At 39.0% G+C, this 24,542-nt stretch overlaps 1 protein-coding gene across 6 annotated transcripts in view; it reads right to left on the bottom strand.

Annotated features, from left to right (window-relative positions):
- The window catches only part of ROS1 (ROS proto-oncogene 1, receptor tyrosine kinase), a 121,250-nt gene that overhangs the window by 35,736 nt on the left and 60,972 nt on the right, over window positions 1–24,542 (bottom strand). For all 6 annotated transcript variants that reach the window (XR_013381554.1, XM_077900790.1, XM_077900797.1 and 3 more), the window contains 12 exons: window positions 22,411–22,673; window positions 19,899–19,962; window positions 19,380–19,582; window positions 17,642–17,847; window positions 16,362–16,648; window positions 12,748–12,924; window positions 10,478–10,683; window positions 8,607–8,751; window positions 7,599–7,831; window positions 7,334–7,510; window positions 3,579–3,747; window positions 2,760–2,877 (listed from right to left, as the gene is read on the bottom strand). Coding sequence is in view for 5 of the 6 variants with exons in the window: in XM_077900790.1 (XP_077756916.1) it covers window positions 2,760–2,877; window positions 3,579–3,747; window positions 7,334–7,510; window positions 7,599–7,831; window positions 8,607–8,751; window positions 10,478–10,683; window positions 12,748–12,924; window positions 16,362–16,648; window positions 17,642–17,847; window positions 19,380–19,582; window positions 19,899–19,962; window positions 22,411–22,673 (2,248 nt within the window). In the remaining variant the exon portion in view is untranslated. The remainder of the gene's footprint in view (window positions 1–2,759; window positions 2,878–3,578; window positions 3,748–7,333; window positions 7,511–7,598; window positions 7,832–8,606; window positions 8,752–10,477; window positions 10,684–12,747; window positions 12,925–16,361; window positions 16,649–17,641; window positions 17,848–19,379; window positions 19,583–19,898; window positions 19,963–22,410; window positions 22,674–24,542) is intronic.

Here is a 24,542-nt window from a genome sequence, read left to right on the forward strand (position 1 = left end):
GGACTCCAGAGCATCTCCTATTGCACACTTTATCCTTGGTCTCAGTCTTCTCACACAGTTGGCTACAGAACACAGAATAATCTCAGAAAGCCATCCTGGCAATGCATGCGAGCCAGCCAACTCAGCCCATTGGGAAAATAACAAATAATCAACGGCCAAGAGAAAGCTAAAGAGGCTTTTCCTCCTATTAGAATGTGTAAGCTTCCTTCAGAATTTCAAACACATAAGCAATTAGTCCACAGTTTCTAACTTGCAATTTTTTTTTCTTAATTCTCAGTCTTTTATGCCATTTGTAGCTTAGGTATTCCGCAGCTGGATAAAATAAAATATAGGACATAAAATTGATAAGGAAGGTATAATTAGACTACCAAAATTATCATATACCTGAGACTTCAAAGTGTGTTGCCTCTATTTGTATTGTCCTACACTCCACCTCAAGTCAACCCACATTAGTCTTTATATGAAGCATGTAAAGAGCAGAAGAGCAGGCCTCAAAATGTAAATGTATGTAAATGCAATGGCTTTTAACAGAATCATAGGCTGAAGGCAAGCTTGAGACCTTCCAATTATGTCTTCTCTGTCAATGAAGAACTTTTCAAAGCTGTGGCTTTTCAGACAGCAACAGTTTTAGGACTTGGTGCCAACCCACAGTAAGCTGAGGGATAGCTAGTTCTGCTCCTACAAACTGAGTAGTCATCCGGAAAGGGATGGGAAGGCTAAGCCTTTGAGCGACAGAGAATGAGCAAGAACATCAGGAGGCTCGAGCAGCAGAGTTGGTCACAACTGTTAGCAGCAGCTAAGTGTCCTAGACTCTTTATACAATGTCTTTACACATTTTGTGAAGTCTTGTGTTAGGCATTGGCAATTTCATTGTTCAACGCAAACAACTCTGATCTAAAAGAAGAAGACACTTAAAATTTATAAAATGGCTCTTCACAGTTATTGGCCACTGAGGAAGACAAGAATTCTGACACTGGTTGAGCATCTTCTATTTATAACACACCATACTGGTGCTTTTCATTTTGTTTCATTTCCTTGAGTTTTCACAACACCCAAAAGAGCACGTGCCATCATCCTAATTGACAGATGAGAAAACTTAAATTCAAAAAAGGAACACATGGTACTGGGTTGAATAATGTTCCCCCAAAACTCATGCCTACCCAGACTTGGTGAATGTGACCTTGTTTGGAAAGATGGTCTTTTTAGACATTAGTTAAGATGAGGTCATTCTGGATTAGGGTAGGCTTAAATCCGGTGACCAGTGCCTTCTTATGGAGAGAAAAATTTAAGCACGGATATATACATAGAACACCAGGTGATAATAGAGCCAAAGACTGAAGTGATGCATCTCCAAGGAATACCAAGATTGTTGGAGAGTCTGGATACCAGAGGCTAAGAAGAGGCAAGGAAGGTTTCTTCCTGAGAAACTTCAGAAGGAGCATGGTCCTACTGATACCTTGATTTCAGACTGTGAGAGAATAAATCTCCGTTGTTTTGAGCCACCTAGCAGGTGGTACTTTCTCAGAGCAGTCTTAGAACACTAACAATCTGTTCAGCTCCCAAGTTCACACACTTTGCACTATCGCTACCACTGAAGCATGAGCAAGTACCCGGCTATCCTAGTGCTCTGACAGAAGAAGTGACTGAGATTCTGAAGGTCCAGCAATTCATTCCACTATCCCATCAACCCTGCCCTGAGAGTTAGGGGCTTGGGGCAAGAAAATGCAGAGAATTTTTGGAGCTATGCACTCAAGGTATCACTGCAGGGAACACAGTAAAGGGGTCCTAGCAAGACTGTGGTGTGGGCTGGCTGGTGAAGGGAATTACAGTCACAGGCCACCAAGGCAGCTCTGCAGATTAGAATGTATTTGACTCTGCAAGAAAAACAGTAATAGGAATTTCAAGGAGGTTTCAGTTAGAAATATGGCCAATGTAATTCACCATGCACAGGAAAAAAAAATTAAGGTTATGGGAATACCAGAGCAAGATGAAACAAAAATAGATCTAAAGCTCAAGTTGCCAGGACTATAATTATGGAAGTGACTTTTGTCCTTGGAGCTTCTTAGAAGATAGCTTCATAGACCCGTGGAGGGAGTGTCTGTGGAATTTGGAATTCTCCCTTCAAGTTGGCATGAAATCAGTTCATCTGAGCCAGGTCCCATTTACAGAGCTCCCCATACTGGCCGGTTCTGAGGTTGCATTTGTTCATCAGCTGCATGGTTTTCACTGAAGGCACATTTTCCGACCCTTGAGAGCACTGCGAACTGTACTCTTCACAATAGATAAGAATCCTGCGTGACCTTCACAGTTCAGGCCATTTCGGGCCTTGACCTGGTTTTACATTCCGAAAAATACCTAGTTCAGGGCCAGCTCTCACTAGACATTATTCATCTTGCTAAAACAAATTATCATCAGAAATTTACATGCATACCATCATCTGACATCAAACATCAGCTCAGCTTCTTGAACAGAATAGATATTAAATAAATATTAGTTGCATCTGCCAACGATTAGATTATTTCCATAAAGTTCTGACAAGTAGCTGCAGATTTCCAAGAACAATGATATGATCTGCTTTACAACTGGAGCGCTAGGGCTAGAAATTTCACAGAGAACATAATGGTGCACACAGGGTCCTTAAGCTAAAGATCTTTCATATTTATTATAAATACATGTTAATAAATATAGTTAATTTTGATCTAATAATACAATTAACTGCTTAGCTCTTTGTAGCTTCCAAAGCACTTTTGCAGACATACCTGACCTCAAGGATATAGTACAGAAGCCGGCTTCCGTTATCTTCAGCTTTTCCCCACTGTATTGAATCTTTGCTTCCTTCTAACACCTCTGGAATGCCTGGTTGACTTGGGACTCCAGCTTTGGAAACATAAAAAGTACTGACTAATATGTCAGAAGTACAAAATATTCTGCTAACCATCTTTCTATAGAATACATCTCCAAAAAGGAAAGCCAAGTGCATGAAAGATATATTTAGAAATATTCTCATATAAGTGTATATTTTTAAATGAGTATCTGAGGTTTTTATTAGTGATGGATTAGTAATGGGAATAACAATATATCTTAGCTCACCACAAAGCAAGTGATGCAAAGAAAACTACTGTAAATTTTGGAACATTTTCCACTTGATTCTTACAAGGATCAACTTATAGGGATCACAAATTAGCTTTCTTTTCTGGATTTTTTTTTTATTTTTAGCATCTGGAATATAGTAATCAGTGAGTAAATAGTATTGAACACTCAGTTCTTTTCAGTTTCTTTGCTCAAGCTCTAGAAATAGTAATTTACATATTTTTTAAGATTTTATTTTTTTCTATCTATTCATGAAAGACAGAGAGAGAGAGAGAGAGGTAGAGGCATAGGCAGAGGGAGATGGGAGACTCGATCCCAGGACCCCAGGATCATGACCTGAGCCAAAGGCAGATGCTCAATCACTGAGCCACACAGGTGCCCCTTGATTTACACCTTTTAAAACAAAGGCTACCTCTAGGATTGGTGAAATAAGAGAAGCATTAAGAGACTTACAGGATTTTTTGAGGACTAAGGATATTAGTACTCACCTTTTGTCTTAAAACTTTCTGGGAGTGAGGTGCTATTTTCTCCTGTCTCGTAAATCACCACCACGTGGACATTATAGGCCGTGAAAGGCTGTAGATCTGTGATGTTACAGACATAAGTCGGGCCTTGGAAGCATGAAGCGTTGACACTGAAAAATTCATTGTACTTCCACTGGAAAAAGAAGTCTCAAGTAACATTTTTGTTTCTTTAAGAAAACCTTCTGAAACATAGAAAGTCACAAAACTATGGGAGGCAATTAAAAACTTAAATAAAAGGTGTTTTCTTTAAAAAAAAAAAAAAAAACAAAAGAGTTTCTTTAGAATGTTTGATCCCAAACATTGCCACCACTGACAACCATTTTATGCTTTTTTGTGTGTGAGAAGCTATAACTGACTTGAATAATGGCTCTTAGGATAGGTCCAAGGTGGGACATGAACCCCTTATCATTAGGGAAGATTCAGAGCTCGGGTTTTTGTTATCCCTAAATACAGACACCTACGTTAGGTGAGGATCCATGACGGATCAAAACAATGATATTTTAAATTATGTGGATTTGCTAATTTCAAAATAATAATATTTTTACATATTTTGATTCTTTCAAGAGGTCCACAGTGACTTATAAATTAAAACATTTCTCTTTTCCTACCCAAACTCTTTTCAGACATCTAACCAGCATTCCTTAGTTTTAGACATCCAAAGCCTAGTTCCCTAAAAGAGGGAAATTTTTGATCATCACTCAGCCACTAAGTAGCAAGGTTAGAAGTTAAATACAGGAAATCTTACTTTCATTCCACTGTAGATTGTGGGTCTCTATCTATAGCTATCTTACACTTTCTTTGTGCATGGCTTTTTTTAAAAAATATGTGTATTTGGACCCTTAATATCTTATTTGAAAATGGTGATTTTTTTTCAATATGCAAATAGGGAAAGACGGATGATGTGGCATTTTGTCAAGAGTTCATAGTGTATTTTCTCCAGTAGAGTTTCCTAAGAAGGTCAGTTTCCATAAATAAACCTTACTTTACATCTCGTTTTTCATTCAGCGCTCACAAGGTCACATCATTTCATTGGATGGACACTTTATATTAGTTTTCTATTCAATTAGGAATGATTCCTATAGCACCTTCAGGAAGTAGATCCCCTTGTTATTAGAGAAAAGGAGAAAAGAAAGAAAAGAAAGAAAGAAAGAGAGAGAGAGAGAGATGGAAGGAATGGAAAAAATACAGAAATGCTGATGTCTGGGCCATTACCTGCTAAATTCATAAATGTATCAATTCCACTGCAACATACAGACTAAAGAAACAGATGCAATGGGTCTATGTTATTTTCTCTGAACTACAGGAAAGAGAGAGACAGAAAGAGAGAAATATTGATTTCTAGCTCAAAAATTTTAGCCCTTTGAGGTCTTGCCTCCTTAATAATCTGCTATAAAAACTACCTTCAGTGAATAGTCTAGATGACCCAACATTCCATACCAACCAGAAATTTATCAAAGCTCCTTGGAAGGTCAGACGTGTGACCAAGGGTCCTGCTGGAAAACTGTAGAGTACTGGCCTCACCACAGCAATGAATGTTCTGGGCAGACCACCAACTTGGAGAGATGCCATGGCTACCCCAGTAAATCACAAGGGAATCAGGACCTTCCATTTGTCAGAGGCCAAAAAGTGCAGGGGTGATTTTCAATACCACAGAGGGATTTTCAAATTCTTTGGGCAGGGGTGTGGAAGAAGTGGTGCAGACTATCATGTCTCAGAGACCGGAACTTCAGAAATGTTTGGTTCTAGTAGCAACTTTCCTGGACAGTTGAGAAAAACTCAATTTTCATGGACTTCCTTGAAAATAATTTACCGAAGTGAAACTACTTGCTTCTCCTCAATCTTAAATGAAATAGGTTCTCCTTCTATATGCTGTTGTGATAAAAAAAAAAATTAAATCTGTGGAATTTAAGACTTAGATAGAAATTTAGCTTGTGCTCTAATTTCTTCATTTTCCATATATGGAAATTCTGACAAAAAAAGATCCCAACTGGAACTTACCCTTTTCTCCTTCTTACCTGAAAAGGATGTTTAAAAATCATTAATGAAAAAGACACATATTCACCCTTCTCACTCACCCCTCAGGGTTTCAGCACAGAGTTTAGGATCCTTCCTAGCTTTCCTATCATTGTGAGGTCAGTTCAAGTTACTCAAAAGATACAGAATTTTCTGACTAGACATACTCATCGGCCCTCTCAGAACACAGCCTTCTACTCTGCTTATCAGTTAGTGCTTGTACGTGGTCACACGTGTGAATATTACCATATCCTACATTCTCAGCTTCATGATTTTTCTAAGTGGAATATCTGGAACCTGTTTGCAGCAATTGTAGAGGAAGTTTTTAAACAAAACACATTGCATGAAAGTCACAAGGACTGAACTCACCATCCCAGTCTGCTGTCCTTGTCCCAAACTTTGAGGAGTGGGGTGGGTGCCTTAGTGACTCATATTCCTTCCATGGATAGCACCCAAGTAGGACTGCTGTAGGATGAGTCAGCCCCTAGCACTCTTCCCTGCCTGACTGGTGATATGTGACTCACTATGGCACCTGTCTGGGTCTCCGACTTCTCATTGGTAAAAGGAGGAGCTGAGAGTCACCAGCTGTGAGATCCTTCCCCATCTCATTTCTTTGACATAGGAAATAAACTTTACACCCCTCACCTTGCCTTTAAGCTGAACTGCATTAGTCTTATTTAAATAGATGTCCCAAAAAAGGTGGTCCTCCAATTCAACTGCGTTTTTATAAGATGACCAGTGTTTGAATAGGCAATAAATCATCATACACATGCTCAATGGAAAAAGTCCAACTAAACTACGGTCTTTGGCTTTATCAACTCGACATTCACTGTGGTTTCATGGTTTTTCATAGATTTTATCTAAAAAGTACAAGGTCATATAAAATATCTACATAGCAAAATTTTAAAATATCCAAGAGAGCAATTCCTCTTAAAAAAAAAAAAAAAAAAGGAAGGCCATGACTATACTGATTTGTTTTTGTTACAACTGAACAAAAGATTCCTAACCAATCTTTACAAATATGGACACACAAAATATATTCTACTGAAAGTGAAATGTAGCAATTATTAAAAATAATCCATTTGAAGCATCTCAATATAAAAATCAACATAGACTTTCCCCAGCAGTGAATTACATTAATTGATGCTTTAAAATTCAGGGGATGTTTTTATATTGGATAAATATTGGATAAAAAATGAAGATTTTTGGACAAGGAACCTTCTAAAATTTATAACCCAAGATCAAACTAGTTTAGAATAAATTCATTTTATCTTTACTTCTCTCCTGTTGCTACACAGCCCTTAAATGGTTGAAAGGACATTTCTAGACAAGGTTTGGGGTGTTGTTTGTTTGCTTGTTCATTTCTTTTATTTTTTTTCATTGAAAACACCAAACTGTTATGGACTTTAAACTAGACAGCCATACTGATAATATCTAAACTAAGTAAAACATTATGAATACCAGTAAATCATAGCTTATAGCCTTTTCCATGGAGCCTTTTAAGAGCAAACTAATCTTTCTGGAAATTCTTTTCATCAGAAATGAGTCTAGACAGCTTCTGTATACAGCAAACCTAAATCAATGAATGATGTCAAATATATTGTTGATTTATACAAGAGAATACTCTAGAGATATGAGGAAGGCCTTCTAATTTATCCCATAGCACAAAACAGAGATTCACATTAAAAGTGAATGGTGAGATCTACCTTCTGGAGTTCAAACCAAAATCTGATGAGGTTAACATCAGATGGAGCCGTCCAGTCTAATTGCACACTAGTGTTCTCTGGGACCAAGGCATAGGGTTTCTCTGGAGTGTCAAACATTTTGACGGTGACAGGATGACTCTCGGCACACCACATTTCCTCAGCGTGGCAGGCCAGAACCTTTTCATAAAAAAAGAACAATTGCTTAACGTTTTCAGAACCTTGCACTTGAGAATGGCAATAAAGGTGCCCAAGACGCTCACTGTACCTTGAATACATACAGTTTTCCACCGGACAGTCTAGTCACTAGGAGAGCGAGTCTTCCATCTGGATAGTCACGTTGTCTTAGAGGAGTCTCTGGAACCAGGGCCAGATGTGAGATTGCCAACTGATAGCGAACCGACTCTCTAGGTCCATTTGGCTTGTGAGATTCTCTCCAGGAGATAAGGACGCTCGTGTCTGACTGTACAGTCGTGTTAATGAGCCTGACTGCCTCTGGCACTGAAATAAATAGCAATGCATGATAAGGGACGTTGCATCAGCCCTAAAAGATGGAAGAAGGGACAGGGTCTTGGTTGAGGAATAATCGTATCACAGGAGCAGAACAAATGACAGATGTTCTGAAGGAAAACCAGTCTCTCAGGTTTTCCTGAGAGGCAACATTTAAAGTTAGCAGGCTGCCTGAAAGGCTCCTGCTTATTTTTGCCTACTGACTAAATCATTCTCTGACTCCAGCTCAATGATCTGGCCAATGAGGATGAACACATCAATTCAGATTCCTTTGGGGAATGTCATCAGAGACATCCGAAAGAAATGGCATCACCTCAAAATAGTCACCACCACTTAGCACAACCTTTTTAGATTGTGGATCCATTTTCTTTCAGGCAATGATGTTATTACCTTAAATCTCAGTGGCCTCAATAAAACTCACACAGAAAAGGCTTAATCCTTCATTGCCATGTGGACGGAGCCTGTAAATATGTGGGGAGAGGGAGACCCTCTGTGGTGAGACCGGAGAATGTGTTTCTTGGTCAAATAGTATTGATTCTGATATTTCACCATCTAGTTGCTTTTCGTTCTGATGGAATATTATTCATCTGTCGCTAGAACACATATCAGGTCAGCTGAGTATTTTCAACAATACATTTTTCTTATGAAGCTTGAAAAGCTCACATAATAAAGATTACTTAGCACCCAAATTAAAAAAAAAAATCCCCAACAAATATAGATAGATCACGAAATGCCTCTAGAACCTGGCCCCAGACCCATAACTCACCTCCACTTTTAGTTTTTCCCCAAATCTCTTTTCCCAGAGGTAACTGTTCCATGGGGTCTGAATAATAATTCTTCACAGCTGTCTGTATCACATATGTTGAAAATGGCTGTAAACCGTCTATAAGGACTATCCTCTCCTGAAACTCCTGTAATTAATTTTTAAAAATCAGTATGTGACTCTTACTTTTTTGTACAAATGAGGAGAAATTGTTTAACCAAAGAAAAAAAGTAATTAAAGTATTTAAGTATATTATTATTAAATTGATATTAAAATATATAATAATAAAATATGCGCTTATTATATCATTATAATATTAATTTATTTTTGATATTGGATCATGAGAATGATCATGTTCACGGCCTTAACCTGCCCAGACCTGAGTTGCTTAAAACTTTCAAAATAAATACCAAATGATTGGCAGCCCTTGGTCAATTCTGTGATATGCTCATTTCACATATGAAGCTAAGTTCTCAGAAGAGGATACTATTTCACTTATGTTGCATAAAACATTCAACAAGATGGTCGGGTAAAGATGTGACACATAAGTGAATATGATGAAAGATGAAGCTGCATTATCTCATCATTCTCAGAAGTGTGGGCCCAAAGATTTTTTTTTTCGGGCCCAAAGATTTTTAAAACTCCAAAGTGCAGGCAGGTTAGAGAACCATTGCCCTGGACCCTTATTAATCAGTGTTAAGACAGTAGGATTGACTAGCTAGCTGCAGTCACAGAAATATCCAGTGCCAGCAGCCCAATCTTGATCAGCTAAATGACTCAAGCTGTCTTCTGAAACATTGAAATGTGTAATAAAAGGTCAAAATAGACAAAATAAAGGAAGTAACAGGGTGACAAGCACTGAAGGGGGCACTTGACGGGATGAGCACTGGGTGTTATTCTGTATGTTGGTAAATTGAACACCAATAAAAAATAAATTTATTATAAAAAAAAGAAAAAAATAAAGGAAGTAACAAGAATAACGTGTCCTTTCTGGAAAAGTATGTAGTGCTTAATTTCCAATAGGTGATGGTTAGTTTCACCTTTTGATTTGGTTAAATAACAAGCACAGAGCAAAACATTGGATACATATGACTCCATCACAAGGACAACGGAAATGCCAATGCCAATGAGGGAAGGAATTGTGACAATTAATGCAACATTCAAGAACTATCCAGTGAGGGCCATCCGGGTGGCTCAGTGGCTAAGTATCTGCCTTTGGCTCGGGTCGTGATCCCCAGGTCCAGGGATCGAGTCCCACGTTGGGCTCCCTGCATGGAGCCTGCTTCTCCCTCTGCCTGTGTCTCTGCCTCTCTCTTTCTCTCTCTGTATCTCTCATGAGTAAATAAATAAAATCTTAAAAAAAAAAAAACCTGTCTCTATCACTTTCTGGGGATAATTAGATAGTCAGGGAGGTCAACAAACCCAGTTCTTCCAGGACACTCAGGAAACTGTCACTGTGGCAAGCCACCACTGATCAGAGTTAATATACTTCCTTGAACCTTCTTTCCCAGACAAGACTAGAACACCATTCGCTTTGATGAATCAGCTGTAAAAGTTTGCAGAGTAGCATATTTCAGAATATAATATAGAAAATATGTGACAATGTTTTTAAGTTTTTATTTATTTACTTGAGAGAGAGAAGGAGAACAAAAGGGAGTGAGAGAGCACCAGCAGGGAGAGAAGGAGAGCGAGAAGCAGGCTCCCCGCTGAGCAGGGATACCAATGTGAGGCTGGATCCCAAGACCCTGGGATGGTGACCTGAGGCTAAGGCAGACACTTAACCGACTGAGCCACCCCGGTGCCCCCAAATGAGAATTTTATATCAGAAATAGGTATCTTGTGAGAAGACAAAGACCATCCAGCTCCAGTCTTACCCGCATTTTGTATTTCAGCTCAGGGCTGGTTTTCCTGCCATTAACTTCTTTGTAATAAACCAGGTATGTTGGAGTGGGAGGGGTGATGCCACTGAGCCACGGGAGATTTGTCCTGGCAGGTGGTAATCTGATTGTGAGGCTGGTGTTAGTGGTGTTAAGTAGAATTGGCTCTGCTGTATCTGAAGCTAGACACAGTAATGCTTTATCTAAAATAACAAGAAAAGATTAAAAATATACACATATATGTATCAAAGAGGAAGAGCAGATTTATTTAACATGAAGAATAACAACATCTTTTTTTATTTAGCTGGCAAGGCAAGATTTACTGATGCATTGGAAATGTTGTTCAACAGAAATCTCACAGAGGAAGACACAGACATGGCCAACAAGCACATGAGGAAATGCTCCGCATCACGGGCCATCAGGGAAATACAAATCAAAACCACAATGAAATCCCACCTCACACCAGTGAGAATGGGGAAAATTAACAAAGCAGGAAACCACAAATATTGGAGAGGATGCGGAGAAAAGGGAACCCTCTTACACTGTTGGTGGGAATGTGAACTGGTGCAGCCACTCTGGAAAGCTGTGTGGAGGTTCCTCAAAGAGTTAAAAATAGACCTGCCCTACGACCCAGCAATTGCACTGTTGGGGATTTACCCCAAAGATACAGATGCAGTGAAACAGCAGGACACCTGCTCCCCGATGTTTCTAGCAGCAATGTCCACAATAGCCAAACTGTGGAAGGAGCCTCGGGGTCCATCGAAAGATGAATGGATAAAGAAGATGTGGTCTCTGTATACAATGGAATATTCCTCAGCCATTAGAAATGACGAATACCCACCATTTGCTTCAACGTGGATGGAACTGGAGGGTATTATGCTGAGTGAAGTAAGTCAATCGGAGAAGGACAAACATTTTATGTTCTCATTCATTGAGGGAATATAAAAAATAGTGAAAGGGAATGAAGGGGAAGGGAGAAAAATGAGTGGGAAATATCAGAAAGGGAGACAGAACATGAGACACTCCTAACTCTGGGAAACGAACTAGGGGTGGTGGAAAGGGAGGTGGGTGGGGGGTGGGGGTGACTGGGTGACGGGCACTGAGGGGGGCACTTGATGGGATGAGCACTGGGTGTTATTCTATATGTTGGCAAATTGAACACCAATAAAAAATAAATTTATAAAAATAAAAAAGGAAATGTTCAAGAAAGGAAGACAAGAGTTTGGTGTTTTGTTTTGTTTAATGCAAAAACATGTTTTGCATGTTTTGTTTTAATGCAAAACATGTTTTGTTTTGTTTTTCCCATTTGTTCTGAAGTCCTTAAACACCTCAGGAAAAGGGAGCAAGGTAAGTGGTCATTGCTCAAATTTTCCAGCAGGTGACGCTACAGTACACTGAATAATGTACGAAGTGGCAAACCTCTCCCCCTCCTTTTTTTACTTTGAAGAAAGTAATAACAGCATTATTTTCATCATATTTTTAAAATTCATCCCAGTTACAAAAACTCATGCTAGCTTTAGGACTTCTATTTTTAAGGATGTACGTGTATTTGTGTATGTGTTCAATTTCAAACAGATGTCACATGGACTTATTAATCTCTTAAATTTCTCAAAGTGAAAAGTGAATTTAATAACTAGTTTTGCCATCGTGCCATACATGCACGATGTAAAAGTCCTAAAAGTCACTGCATGACACAAAACCACGCAATAAAATCCACAGGGTTTATGAGAGAGATAGAGGCATGACACTAAAAAACGTCATAAGTGATACATAACTAAAATAAAGATAGGAACTTAATAAAAATGGTAGCACATGTACATGTGATAAATGATTGAAATACAAAATACTACAATAAATTAAGCATTTTACTTTGAAAAAGACCTGAAATTCTATGTGGTGCTTTTTGGACAAGTGGGAAGTCTAAAATGATGTAGAGGAGAAAAAAGAAAGAAAGGAGAGAAATTAAAGGAATAGAGAAAAGAATAAAGACAGAGAGGATGACAAACAAGGTTCCCCATGGGCTAACATCTACCACAGCCATGTATACACATGGAGATGTATACACTTGGAGATAAATTGTGACCCCGGCCAAACAGCAATTGCAGTGCGCACCAACCCTGACAGTTTGGAGTCCCGCTGAGCATAGCCAAGGCCCTGGGGAGGCAGTGTGCAGAAGAAGACATCCCCAGACGTGTCTGACCCTAACCTGGGCCAATATGCTGATTCAGAGTACAATCCTATTACCTGGAAAAAAAAAATCTTATTACCTGGAAAAGGCTGCAAAACTGAACTGTAAGCAAGGATACGCTTACTCCTTTGGGCCTTCATCTGGGAGAGGATGGCCCCATTGCTTTTCTTGGCTTGATAGATCTCTGTGCTGTCCTTTGTGGAGGAGATCCAGTATAGAAATTCCCCATCCACAGTTAAGCTTTCAAGTGTTTTTCCTGCTCATGAAAAACATAGAATAAAGAACATAAAGAACAAAATACCTAACATGTGTTTTCTACTCTAAGCAACATGTGAAATCCTTTTTCAGTATTGTTACTGCTAAATTTTGAATCTTGCTGTCATTTCAAAAGACTAAGGATTTTGCAGATATTTTCTCATTTGAGCTCCATCTCAAGCCAATAAGGTAAATACTATTATTATTAGCCTTATTTTGTAGAAGTAGAAACAGGCTTTGAGTAGTTAAATAATCTTCGCAAGGCCACAAAGTTAGTAAAGGGCAGAACCAAGATTTACAACTTTACCTGTGTGACTCCACGTCAAACAAGGGAAGAGAAATGTTACGTGATGGGCCCAGGGCTCAGCATCTTGCTCAATATTTTTTTGTCAATGATTTGGAATAAATGCAGAGTAAACATACTTACCAAATTTGTAGATAGTACGTGATTCTTACCAACACTAGTATATCCAATCACTGACTTAAAACTTGAAAATATTACAACAAAATCAGGAAATGGATTGAAATTTAATAGAAATAAATGTGACATCCTAAAGCCAAGTTAAAATCAATTCTATGAATAACAAATGAAAGAAATCTGGCTTAATAATAGTTAATATGAAAAAGACTATGGGTTTTTCAAATGGCAGGCAGCCCAAAGACTCGATGCCACTTTTAGCTCTAATAAAAGAAGACAGAGGAAGTCAGAGGCTCCTTGTACTAACCAGAACACAATGAGAGTACAGGGAGTCATTATGGGGGTGACATTTACGAGGATATCAAGCAGCTGGAGTGAAACCACAGGAGGGCTACTAGGGCAAAGAGAGATCCAAAAGCCACATCATCTGAGGAGGAGTTACAGAACATGAATCTTTTTTCTCCAATGGAAGTACTTAGAATGAGCTATGACGGTAGCCCCAACATATTTGAATGGCTATCATGTAGAAAATACTTGATTTATTCTTTTTTTATAAGATTTTATTTATTTATTCATGAGAGACACAGAGAGAGAGGCAGAGACATAGGCAGAGGGAGAAGCAGGCTCCTTGTGGGGAACCTGATGCAGGACTTGATCCCAGGGATCACACCCTGAGCCGAAGACAGAGGATCGACCACTGAGCCACCCAGGCATCCCCGATTTATTCTTTATAAAATTAGAGGTCAGAACTCAGACCAATGAATGGGAAAAATGGGAAGAAAACTTTGGCTAAATAGAAGGGGGGAAATCTTTTTTTTTTTTTTTAAGATTTTATTTATTTACTCATGAGAGACACACACACACAGAGAGAGAGATAGAGAAAGAGAGAGAGAGAGGCAGAGACACAGGCCGAGGGAGAAGCAGTCTCCATGCAGGAAGCCCGATGTGGGACTCGATCCTTGGTCTCCAGGATCACTACCTGGGCCGAAGGCAGGCACTAAACCGCTGAGCCACCCAGGCATGCTAGCTTTAGGACTTCTAAAAGGGGGAGAAATCTAATATTTAGAATTTTTGCCCAAAATGTAAAAACTTCCTTATGCAGAATAGATGTTTTTATAAGCAGCTGTTCAAACAGAGCTGTTTTTGTAGAGGAGACTTCTTCCAATATCATGCCAGCTAAAGGATCTCTAGAGCCATTCAAATTTTCTAATTGTAGGGTTATACTTTTCAATTATGGATTCTTGAAAGACTAACTAGTTCTATACCTATAAGATAATGGCCTACTAGATAATTCTGGTGTATCAGATGATAAAGAAAAATTATCCTGGCACTTGTTTAAATGGTAAGAAAGACTTTAGTTAAGACTATTGCAATATTGGAGTAGGGGAGAGAGAGGTGCTGAACTTTGCATACAACAAAGACACTGAGGATGTGGAGCAAGTAGTGAGGGGATCAGTGGATAGAAAGCCACTAAGGGGAGACAACAAGGATAGGGAAATTCCTGCTAAACTGGCTCACTATGACTTTTGCTAACTGTAAGCCCAGAGCATCAAGGGTGGGGGATGAAGAACTTGATCCTGATTTAGCAGGATTCTTGCTAAAACTAGACTCAGCAATGACAGACACGGAAGACCAAGGTCAAGGTCTAGTTGAGAAAAGGGCTCAGAGGAGCCTAAAGTTTGATTAAGGAAAGAGTCTTTGTCACAGATTGAACAGAAATAAGTAATTCCCCTGAGAAGAGAAGCTCAAGACATTATCTCTACTCTTAAGACCATTGAAAGTATATTGGAATTATTTCTAAAAGGCTCTGGGTACCATGTCAACAAAACCATATGTACAGATATATCACAGACACACACTTGTTTGCAATGTCAAAACTTCACTATATAGACTAGCAACGTCCAAAAGCACTTTCAGTGGTGAAAGTATTTTATATCTATGCTGCCCAATGCAGTAACCATTAGCCACTTGTGGTTTTTGATCACTTAAAATATGGCTCATGTGACTGCAGAATATAATTTTTAATTTTATTTAATTTTAATTAATTTGAACTTAAGTCCCATGTGACTGGTGGTTACTATATTGAACAGTGAGGAGTAGACTCTTAAGAATATATGACAGTAGGGGTGCCTAGGTGGCTCAGTTAGTTTAGCCTCTGACTTTTGATTTCTGCTCTGATCAGGATCTCAGGGTCATGGCTGAGTGCAGAGTCTGCTTGTCCGTCCCCCTCCCCTTCTGCCGTTCCTCCCCCCTCCCCACCCCCGTCATGCTCATTCTCTCTCTCTTTCTCTCTCTCTTAAATAAATAAATAAATAAATAAATAAATAAATAAATAAATAATTTTTTTAAAAAGAATATATGGATTATTTAGAGTGCATTTTTTCCCTATTGCAGTTAGTTTTACTTAGGAAACCCCCAAATCACTTTAGACATTTAAGTATTTCCTCCATAAGCATGTGCATTTCAACAAACACACCTGTCAAGTATTGACCAACTCATGGTGAATGTGAAGTCAATGGGACCATCACAACAGAAGTAAAGTAGGGTGCTGGTAGGAAGATCGTGGCTGTTGTAGTCAGGCTCAGCTTCAAACACCAGCTCCTCCACTAATCGTGGCCCTCCGGACAAATATCTTATCTTTGTCAGCCTCAGTTTCCTTGTCCATAAAATGAGGACACTAGCATCTACTTCATCAAGGTGCTTTAAAAATTAAATGAGCTAGTACATGCGGTAGCTTGCTTAGAATATAGTGTTAAGCTCAATACATTGTAGCTCGACTATTAATTGTAAAATGACAATAACAGCAAAGAAACCCACAGATCCAGAAAATTGTGTGAATGTCTATATACAATTTTCCTGGGAACAACTTGACTTGAATTCTACAGAAACATTTGGCATGGTCCAGAAAAAATACCATGTGTATATTCTTTTGAATATATGTGGAATGTACACCCTTTTTAATGGGACAGGAGGGGCCACCATTAGTAATGAGCATCTGTGTACACACACGGCTGTCTTACCAAGCGGAGTAGGCACCATGATGACTTGCCAACATTGGCATCCTTCCAGATCCGTGGCCCAGATCTCTTGCCCTTTGACAAAGTATATCCATGGTTTCTTTAGGTCAGAGGTGTCAATTGTCATTGTGCCACTAAACTCGAATTCAGTAACACCACAAAAACACTGTTTCTTTCCATTTGAATGGTTTGTGGGTCTGGATGGAAGAATGTGACTCAAGGTCTGGTTGATAATACTATAGTAGAACATCTGAGAGCCAAAATCGGAAACTTCTGTCCAATACAGGCGACTAGAGGGGGGAAAAAACAAGACCCTCCAACTTAGTGAGTAAAACATATCATTGCAAAGATTGGTTTCTAATGAGGATTAAGCATTCCTAACGATTGGAGAGAAAAATACAGCCTTTCGAGAGAACAAGTGTCCAAGTGTCCAATAACCTTCTGAGACAGAGGTGGCCGCAAGCAGTCTAATTTGTAGTATTTTCCCATGATTTCTCAATAACTGTGTTTACAACAAAAGCCTTGGACTAAAATGACTTTGAGGTGCTGTATGGACTAGGTCATTAGTGGCTGTAAATGTGAAACATATTTGTACGCTTTATATCAACACCCATCTCCATCCCCCTCCTCTCAAGTGTATTTATGCTTCTTAAGACTGGTTAACCATCTAGTTTCAAGATTATGACCATGCTTATGGCACAAACAAAATATACCTTTCAGCCCAAAGAACTGCAATTCAGTTGCTGGATGGAGGCCTTAAAACTCATCTTACAAGGGCATTAATTTTTTTTAATAATAAATTTATTTTTTATTAGTGTTCAACTTGCCAACACAGCAGAATAACAGTTGCTCATCCCATCAAGTGCCCCCCTCAGTGCTACAAGGGCATTAATTAAAGATGGATGAGTCCAGAATAACTTTAGCTGTGCATCACACATTGCCTGTCTACCTCTCATTCATCTCCTGCCACTGTCTCAGTCCCCTTCTCATCCTTATCATCCGAGGATATTAGGAAATTCACTGATATAAAAATCTGCTTTGGTGTCCTATAGGTAATTACCCTAATTTTAGGCTAGCCAAATTGTCAGTATGAATTAAATTTACGTATTTGTGGCTGTGGGCTCATAATTCATGTGTAGAATTATTTAGCATATATTAATATAGCTAGTCAAGAGCCCTAAGCATCTTATTTTCCCATCAATGACTTCTATTATTAAGCCAAAGATATTATATTAAATGTCTCTATTTCATCACAATAGAAAAGATACTCACACTTCACATACCTTAAAAGAGGATATACAGAAAAAGAGACTATTGTTGAATTTCTATTGCAGATTTTCAGCTTTCTGGGGTATTTCACCTTGTGTTCAAGATCAACATCAAATATTTGCATTCCATTTTGTGATTCTTTTCGCACAAAGTAGAGATGCCTTGAAATCCAGTCAGTTGTAATAATTGTGATATCAGAAACCAGTGCATCTCGGAAAATCTTAACAATAGGTAGAAAACATAGCCAAGGAGATAATGGTCATCTTTTTTTCAAATTTGAGGACTTTTCTGTAATCTACCATGTTACTTATTTACTGCACTTTTTTGTAATCCAAAACCTCAATAACTCGAGACTATACCATTGTGACATTGGTCCTGTTCCCACATTGCATTCTTTCTCTCGGTTAATTTCAACTACCATGACTTTAACTATAATTCATAGACCAGTGCTATAGGAACAGTAGCAAGATCCCTCACCGAGTTACTGATTCAAACTGACTACTCTCTGTATGAATGATCCCAGGAAATAGAATTCATCACTCCACCCCTGAGACCTTCTTTTCTCCTGCATACTATATTTTTATGGATTTCCAATACTCACCCAAGAAGCAATCCTGATGAATACGGTTCACCCTTGACTTATTCCTATTATGGCTGCACAATGGTGAATTAGTCCCACTTTAAATGTGTCCCAAATTTGTCCTTTCCTTTCTCATCTCACTTCCTGCCTAACATTTCCTGTCTGGGTTTCTGTGGTAGCCTCCTAATTGTCTGAGACTTAACCTTCTCTAAGTCGTTATTCACACCACTAGAGAGGTCTTTCTATAACGTAACTTGATCATGTGAATGATCCACTAGATTTCTTTACTGGCTTGACGTTGTCTTCAGGACCAGCATTCCACACCTTAGCACAGTAAAGGAAGCCCATTGTGTTTAGGGTCCTGCCTACTTCTCCAGCTTTCCCACCTGTCCTTCACTCATCCTCACCCTCACCTTCATCCCAAGCTCACTCTATTTATAGCCTCCTAAATGTGCTCTGGCTCTCTTGTTTCCCAGTCTTCACACTTACTACCCCCTCAGCTTTTCCCACCCTCACCTGGCTCATCTTCTTTGCACCCAATATGTCTTTCCATTCTACCACCACCACTCTCATCTGGATGGATCACCCATATTCTGTGATACCACCACACCCTGCCCTCAGCACAGCATGATGCTGCCTTCTGTCTGCTCTACTAGCTGACAATCAACAAATGCCACTTCATGCCAGGCATTGTGCTAAATGCCCCACATAGATTATCTCATTTAATCTTCACAGGAACCATATAACAGGGTGCCACATAATCAGTAGTTAAATAATTTGCTGATGGTCACAGATCTAGTAAGTGGTGAAGTCAGAATTAAATTCTAAATTTCAGATCCCAAAGCTCACCCCTTAATCACTACATGGTACTGTCTTCCAGCTGTTAGACAAATACTACGCTGGCTTTGTTCAAGGACTGTGATTTTTTTTCCCCCTCTATCCCAGGAACTAACACAGCGCCTAAACCAAATAACTATTTAATTAATCCTGAATGACATTTGCCCAAAATCTAATCTCTATTTATTTGTGACTAAATAATTACACCACAGCTGTCCTTTTCAACCATTCTAATCTTAATGGCTCAACCACTGACCAGTCATTTTAATTATAGGGTAGTGTGATATGCAAATCACCCACGTCCTTCCTTCCACAATATTTACATGGTGAGATACCTCAGAAGTGGACCTATTGTGCATGTTCAGAAGGCAGAGTGAGTCTCCTTGCGCATAGTACCCCATTCCATCATCAGCTGTGTAGCCCATGGTATTGATGACTCTTTCTGCTGAAAACATCCATACAATGTGACTTTGATCCATATCTAATAAAACTATCTTGTTGTCAAAGAGAGTTATGAGGATTGGAAATTGATTAATTTCTGAAAACAAAAAAACAAAACATTTATCATATTTATAAGAAAAAAAAAGTGGTTTGGCAAAATCCCTTGATTCACTATCAGGCTAGTCCAAAATCCATGGGTCTCCCCCCGGGTTCATCTACTGCTTCAGTCTCAGTCAACACAATCCAGGCACCCTACGCTTAGGTTTATTTAAGTATGTTTGGTGATGATTAAAAAATGACTCTTTGGCTTTAACTCCAGCTCAGAGACAGCATTCATACCCTCGAGAATACCAAGGATCAAGAATGTTTTTAAAACACCAACTGTTTTTTGCACAAGTTTAGGTAATAAATACCTGATGTTTTGGACTTTACTATATCAGAAAACGGTCCAGGGCCTTTGGATGTGAAGACTCGGACCTAAAGGAAGAAAAGGATACCAAAAAAAGTTGCATTCAATGGCATCCTCAATGATAATAATTACATTCTGAGACTGATAGATTATTGAAGCTTTCATTTCACAATTCTGATATCAATTATGAATGGTTTTTTTTCATGTTTTTATTTAAATTCCAGTTAGTTAACATACAGTGTAATATTAGTTTCAGGAGTAGAATTTAGTGATTCATCACTTACCTGTAACACCCAGTGCTCATCACAAGTGACCTCCTTAATGCCCATCACCGGTTTAGCCCATGCCCCACCCACCTACCCTCCAGCGATCCTCAGTTTGTTCTCTATGGGTAAGAGTCTCCTGTAGTTTGCCTCCCTCTCTTTTCTCCCCTTTCGCCTATGTTTATCTATTTTGCTCTTAAATTCCACATATGAGCAAAATCATATGGTATTTGTCTTTCTCTGCCTGAATAGTTTCAAATAGTTACTCCCATCCAAGGATAAAGCAATAAATCACTAAGAGGTAAATATTACCTCACATGCATGCTGGTGGTTTGTTTTTTACTGCTGTCATTATTTTTGTCTAAAAGAGTAGAAAGTAATGGACAGATCTCCATGCAAAAGATTTGAACTTCTAAGAAAAGTTTTTAGCTCTTTTTAAAATTCAATTACGTAGACTATTTAACAGAAGCAAAACTATGCATATTCTGGTGAACTCCCACATACTGTGAAATAAACAACTAAAAGCTTTAAATAACTAAATTTGGTGTATTTTTTAAAAGAGATATTTAGAAAAGGAAAATAATAATTAAAACTTGTATTTCAGAATGAGTTGTGCATTTCAAACCACTTTTACAGATATTAACTCTTTTAATCCTCACAACTAGTAAGAGCAGAAACTGGACAAAATCACAATTAAGGTAAATAACTCATCCACAATGACACATGCAAAAACTGGCATAAAAACTAAGTCTTCTGAGGGTCATATACTTTCTTCCTACTGTGCCTCCCTGCATTCTAGTACCAAAGCTTTTCAAAGACAGTTTTTAGGGGCACCTGGGTAGCTCTCAGTTGGTTAAGCATCTGCCTTTGGCTCAGGTCATGAGTAGGGCTCCCTGCTCAGTAGAGAGTCTGCTTCTCCCTCTCCCTCTATCCCTGCCTCTGCTTGCTCTCTCTCTTTCAAATAAATAAATAATATCTTTTTTAAAAAGCCAAAATAATCCAGTTTTTAGTACATGTATTTTATTGTGTAATAAATTATTTCCATTTCCAAACCTTGCATATGTACAACAGCCTATAAAGAAAATTGGCGTGCATAATGATGCAAATGGTAGATCCTCAATTGCCCTCTCAATCAACAAAGCATTAGATTATTTTTATTATACTTCTAGTGTTAAATATATTTTACCATATTATACATACTACCATCTGTATATGGTGCGGGTGTGTACCATGGTACATATACATACCAAGACATCTTCACTTTTGCACAAGACCATGTTAAATGAAACTCATGTACATCTATGTATATCACCCTGCATGGTCCTGTGGTGACTGATATCTGAAACTATATGTACGTATAGACAGATACACTTAACCAGAATATTTATTTAACCAGAACACACATAATTCTTAAAAATAGGAATGCATATTATCTTTTAACTTTTATGTACAACTTTTTTGATTAGCATATGTCAATCTAATATAATAACAAAATAATCATTAAATTAGAATTTTACAAAAAGAAAATAGATCCTTAGGAAGCTCAAATCTCTAAAACACTCCCCAAAAGCATTATGTTCCCTGAAAAGAAATGGAAAATAGCTCTAAATATGTACAACATTGTCATTCTTTTTATTCTTGACTCCTAGTCTCTTTAACTTTCTCCCCTATCAGCAGCCAGACAAGAATAGATAAGGTAGACAAGAATAAAAGGTTGGCTTTTTACTATTCACAATGAGGGAGTGGAGAGACTTAGTAGTAACTCTGAGATGTCAACTACCTAGACCCTCGGCCTTTATTTCCATTGGTAGCTCCAAGTTGGGGCATCCAGAAGATTCACAGTTAGTGACATGATCTGGTGAAAAGGACTCTTGAAGTTGGACCCTAGCATACCGCTTCCTAGGCACACAGCTCTAGTAACTCACTGATACACTCAGGGACATGGCTGTTTCTTCACAGACCAGAAGACGGTCAAATGAGATAAGGAATATAAAAGCATCTACCGTGGTACTGGGCTTGTAGTGATCATGGGAAAAAGTAATGGCCTATTCTGAATCTGAAAGCCAGAAGTTGTCAAGATGTTCTTTACCCTAGCTTGCCCCACTGCCCTCCATATCCTTGCTGCCACCTTGACTTCGGTGATCACTGTGGACCTCAAATTCTTGACAAAGGGGCAGAATTCTTAACCTAGGTCTTTAGTCAACCTTCTGTTCACACTGTTGAGGTCCCTCGTTTCCCTGTTTTCACTCATACCTGGAAGGCAACAGTGCACCCAGGACTCATGCCTTCAAGCTGAAATGACATCTCCGAGGGGGTTGTGTTGACAGCGATCCAGTCTTGGAATGTTTCATTTGTGTCTGTCTGGTTGGTTATGTGATAGAAAATTTCAGATCTTGTCAACACACCGTTTTCATGCTTAGGCTTATTCCATCTAAATTCCACCACAACTTCATTCTGCTTATAGTATTTTCCACTTGGTAATACAAACATCCTGGGATTCCGTGGTGCTGATGGAACTGAAAAGCAGAGACATAGATAAGGTAGACAAGAATAAAAGGTTGACTTTTTACCGTTCACGACGAGGGAGTGGAAAAACTTAGTAGTAAATACTTCTCGTTCCAGACTATTGAAGGGTGTCTATCTTGTTCTTTAAGATCTTCAGGAAAGAATATTCCATGGATTTCTTCAGGAGCCTATCCTGATATTTCAGCAAATCTTTCTTATCTTCAACCCAAATCCCTCTTGCCAGCACTTAGGTACACCTTTCTCATCTGTGCCCTGTGGCTGGTTCTCCTTTTAAAATACAACATTTACTCTCATCCTGACAAGTGAATTAGCTGGTGGTGGAAATGGCAGTCACAGGAAGGAAGGCGGGAATTCAGTCCAGCCTTCAGCCAGTTCAGGATGTAACATCCGGCATATCATGGATCCAGGCACTCTCACCTTGAATCCTCTCCAGCAGCAGGGAGCACCCCAAGAGTATGGTTTGGGGTTACCATTTATCCTAGAGCCAAACCAGTAATGGAGTCTCTCCCAGTCCTTCAGTGAATTTATCTTCCTCTTAATCAAGAGAAATTCCTCTGCCTGGTGTCTATGTCATTTCATCCTTTCTTTGGAGTCTTCTACGAGGTCCCCTTCCACTCTCCACTGCAATCACATCGCTTCTCAATGTCCAAAACTCATGTCACTATCTCTCCAGGCCTGCTCACATTGTGCTCACATGGGATACTTTTTCTTGGGTCATTCCTCAGAGCCCAGTTAGAATTCCTCACACCTCCCACCACAGGCCCTAGGTGGCCATACCAGTCCATGGGCCCTGTGATCTCCTAAGAGCACTGGGGCTGCTTGATATAGATGAAGATTTCCATCTTATCTACTCGTTCTATACCATTGCAACTCAGTTCCCACGGTCTCATTTCTATTATTGTTGGAAGCCTGTGTATATTATCTCTACTGTTCTTTGAGCTCCATCAGAAAAGGCACCTGTTCTTACTCCTTGTTAAATCCCCTCAAATCTGGTATAGAACTGACACACCATAAATGCTTAATAAATATTGGTCAGTTTGAACAATTTCCTGACTATATTGTAAATTTCCTGAAGGCAAAGGCCAAATCTTTTCTTTCTTTTTTTTTTATTGCCCCCAACATCCAGCCAAGTGCTGATGACCTTAGCCCCCGGTGCATCCCCTGACAGATGCAGGCAAAGCCATTTCCACAGAAGAATCCGACCAAAGCTGATATCCCAAGACAATCTCAAAGAGAGCATACCTGGATCCAAATGCTAACTGCTCCAGAACCTGCCCAGGCTCCACTATGTTCCTGTCATGAGACTCATGGATAAATATTGTTGAAAGAATCTTAACGGTTAAAAAAAAACACAATTATGCCCGTTGAGCTCTTATCGCCTGCCAGGTCCTGTGCTAATAAGCTTATATTAAATAAATCAATATGATACTATCATTGACCACCATTGGCAGAAATGACCGAATGGGGATTTGATCAAACTACACTGAAAAGTCTAGATGAAGTCCCAGCCCTGCCACTTACCAGCTATGCGACATCAGGCAGCCCCTGGGCTTCTGCTTTCTCATTTGCATAATTGAGATTATAACACCTGTCCTACCTCAGAGCAGGGGGAGGGCCAAATGAAAGGATGAAATGATGTTTCTGACACATGATAGGTATGCAATAAATGTTTAATAAAAAAGTGATACATAAAAAGGTGCCTTGCACATTTTATAGTGGTATGCATCTAAAAATATGACGAGTACCCTTTTAAAATATATTCCAAAGAGCAACATTAAATTTAGACATCAGCCATTCACCTACAGAAGATTCTGAGCTACCATCCGTGAGAACCTCTCCCGATAAGCCTGCCTTCCATG

The sequence above is a fragment of the Canis aureus genome, chromosome 1 (assembly GCF_053574225.1).
Source record: "Canis aureus isolate CA01 chromosome 1, VMU_Caureus_v.1.0, whole genome shotgun sequence".
Taxonomy (NCBI): Eukaryota; Metazoa; Chordata; class Mammalia; order Carnivora; family Canidae; genus Canis; species Canis aureus.